General features: G+C 39.1%; 1 protein-coding gene across 2 annotated transcripts in view; it reads left to right on the forward strand.

Annotated features, from left to right (window-relative positions):
• The first annotated feature begins 1,346 nt into the window (after nt 1–1,346).
• syde1 (synapse defective Rho GTPase homolog 1) overlaps nt 1,347–2,500 on the forward strand; it is a 20,558-nt gene continuing 19,404 nt past the window's right edge. For both annotated transcript variants that reach the window (XM_080788504.1, XM_080788505.1), the window contains exon 1: nt 1,347–2,024. In XM_080788504.1, the coding sequence (XP_080644630.1) occupies nt 1,955–2,024 (70 nt within the window). In that variant the 5' untranslated portion in view covers nt 1,347–1,954. The remainder of the gene's footprint in view (nt 2,025–2,500) is intronic.

Raw genomic sequence — 2,500 nt, forward strand, 5'->3', positions numbered from 1 at the left:
TAAATATCTGTTTATATATAAATATATATTTTATTTCATACTGCAGGCTTTAGGGTTATATAAATATCTGTTTATATATATATAAATATATATTTTATTTCATACTGCAGGCTTTAGGGTTATATAAATATCTGTTTATATATATATAAATATATATTTTATTTCATACTGCAGGCTTTAGGGTTATATAAATATCTGTTTATATATATATAAATATATATTTTATTTCATACTGCAGGCCTGCATTCTTTATCTGATGATTTCCTGTTATTTTGAGCCCCTCCTATAAACAGCTTTTATCCTCAACACGTCTCATATTTCCATCCACAGTGAAAGGAGAAATTAGGTCTTATGTGCCTCAAATATGACGTGAATATGATTACATTGATTACATTACCGGGAAATGCCATTTTATTACAATGAAGGGAACATTTACATCATGCAAATCGACTAATTAACCAATCACATGAATTCAGTTGTTCATGAGATGATGTATTAATTAGCCTATAAGAGCGCCCCTCACTTCACTGTGATTTTCATTTACAGATAGTAGTCCCTCAGTCTTCTCTTCATTTACAGATAGAAGTCCCTCAGTCTCCTCTTCATTTACAGATAGAAGTCCCTCAGTCTTCTCTTCATTTACAGATAGTAGTCCCTCAGTCTCCTCTTCATTTACAGATAGTAGTCCCTCAGTCTTCTCTTCATTTACAGATAGTAGTCCCTCAGTCTCCTCTTCATTTACAGATAGTAGTCCCTCAGTCTTCTCTTCATTTACAGATAGTAGTCCCTCAGTCTTCTCTTCATTTACAGATAGTAGTCCCTCAGTCTTCTCTTCATTTACAGATAGTAGTCCCTCAGTCTTCTCTTCATTTACAGATAGAAGTCCCTCAGTCTTCTCTTCATTTACAGATAGAAGTCCCTCAGTCTTCTCTTCATTTACAGATAGTAGTCCCTCAGTCTTCTCTTCATTTACAGATAGAAGTCCCTCAGTCTTCTCTTCATTTACAGATAGTAGTCCCTCAGTCTTCTCTTCATTTACAGATAGTAGTCCCTCAGTCTTCTCTTCATTTACAGATAGAAGTCCCTCAGTCTTCTCTTCATTTACAGATAGAAGTCCCTCAGTCTCCTCTTCATTTACAGATAGAAGTCCCTCAGTCTTCTCTTTGCACAGTTTGTGCAAAACGTAATAAAACTTCTTTTCCCATGATGCCTCTGTTGCTACCCCCCCCCCCCCCCCCTCCAAACAGTTAGGAGGAAGGGGGAGAGAGGGGGGGGGGTTTGGGAAAGAATCTGTGGAATTTGTTTCCTGTTCAACTAGTTGAGAGAGAGAGAGAGAGAGAGAGAGAGAGAGACACTAACACACACAGAGAGAGAGAGAGAGAGAGAGAGAGACATACACACTAACACACACACATACTAATAACGGTAGTTGTATTCTCAGCAGCGACACATCGCTTAGGATCAGGCCGAGCAGAGCGCACCGCGAGGCGGACACTGTGCGCACCGAGTGTCGCTGCAGTGACCGACTCCTCCCGGCCGGACCGACCGGAGCTCCAGACATCCATCCAGCGGGACTCCCGTCAGGATCAGGCCGAGCAGAGCGCACCGCGAGGCGGACACTGTGCGCGCTGAGTGTCGGTGCATTCCTCCAGAGTCAGACAGTCTGGACCGTTACTTTCTACTCTGTAACTCTGAATACTTTACCGTTACTCTGATGATGGCTGAAGAGGACCTGTTACTCTGAATACTTTAGTGTTACTGAAGAGGACCTTCTCTACTCTACTAAATACCCTGATTACGGAATACTGAATACTCTACAGTTACTCTGACGATGGCTGAACCGCTGAAGAGGACCTTCTATCAACTCTGAATACTCTAGCGTTATACTCTGATGGCTGAGCCATAGCCAGTATTTACTCTTAGTGTTAGTAATAGTTATTCCTTAGTGTTACTGATGGCTGAGCCTCTGTTGAAGAGAACCTTCTCTAGACTCAGAGGGAACAGAGCCCGACGCAAGACTACTGGTAGGACACTGTTGTTTACTACAATACTATTTACTCTGATTACTAACTACAGACAGTACTGTTATTTACTCTGATTACTACAATACTATAAACTACAGTACTATTTACTCTGATTACTAACTAGTAACTTCAACAGCCTACTATAAACTACAGAGTTGTTCCAATAGTGATATTACTATAAACTACAGAGTTGTTCCAATAGTGTTATTACTATAAACTACAGAGTTGTTCCAATAGTGTTATTACTATAAACTACAGAGTTGTTCCAATAGTGTTATTACTATAAACTACAGAGTTGTTCCAATAGTGTTATTACTATAAACTACAGAGTTGTTCCAATAGTGTTATTACTATAAACTACAGAGTTGTTCCAATAGTGATATTACTATAAACTACAGAGTTGTTCCAATAGTGATATTACTATAAACTACAGAGTTGTTCCAATAGTGTTATTACTATAAACTACAGAGTTGTTC

Source organism: Protomyctophum bolini (genome assembly GCF_963924005.1).
Source record: "Protomyctophum bolini genome assembly, chromosome: 18".
Taxonomy (NCBI): Eukaryota; Metazoa; Chordata; class Actinopteri; order Myctophiformes; family Myctophidae; genus Protomyctophum; species Protomyctophum bolini.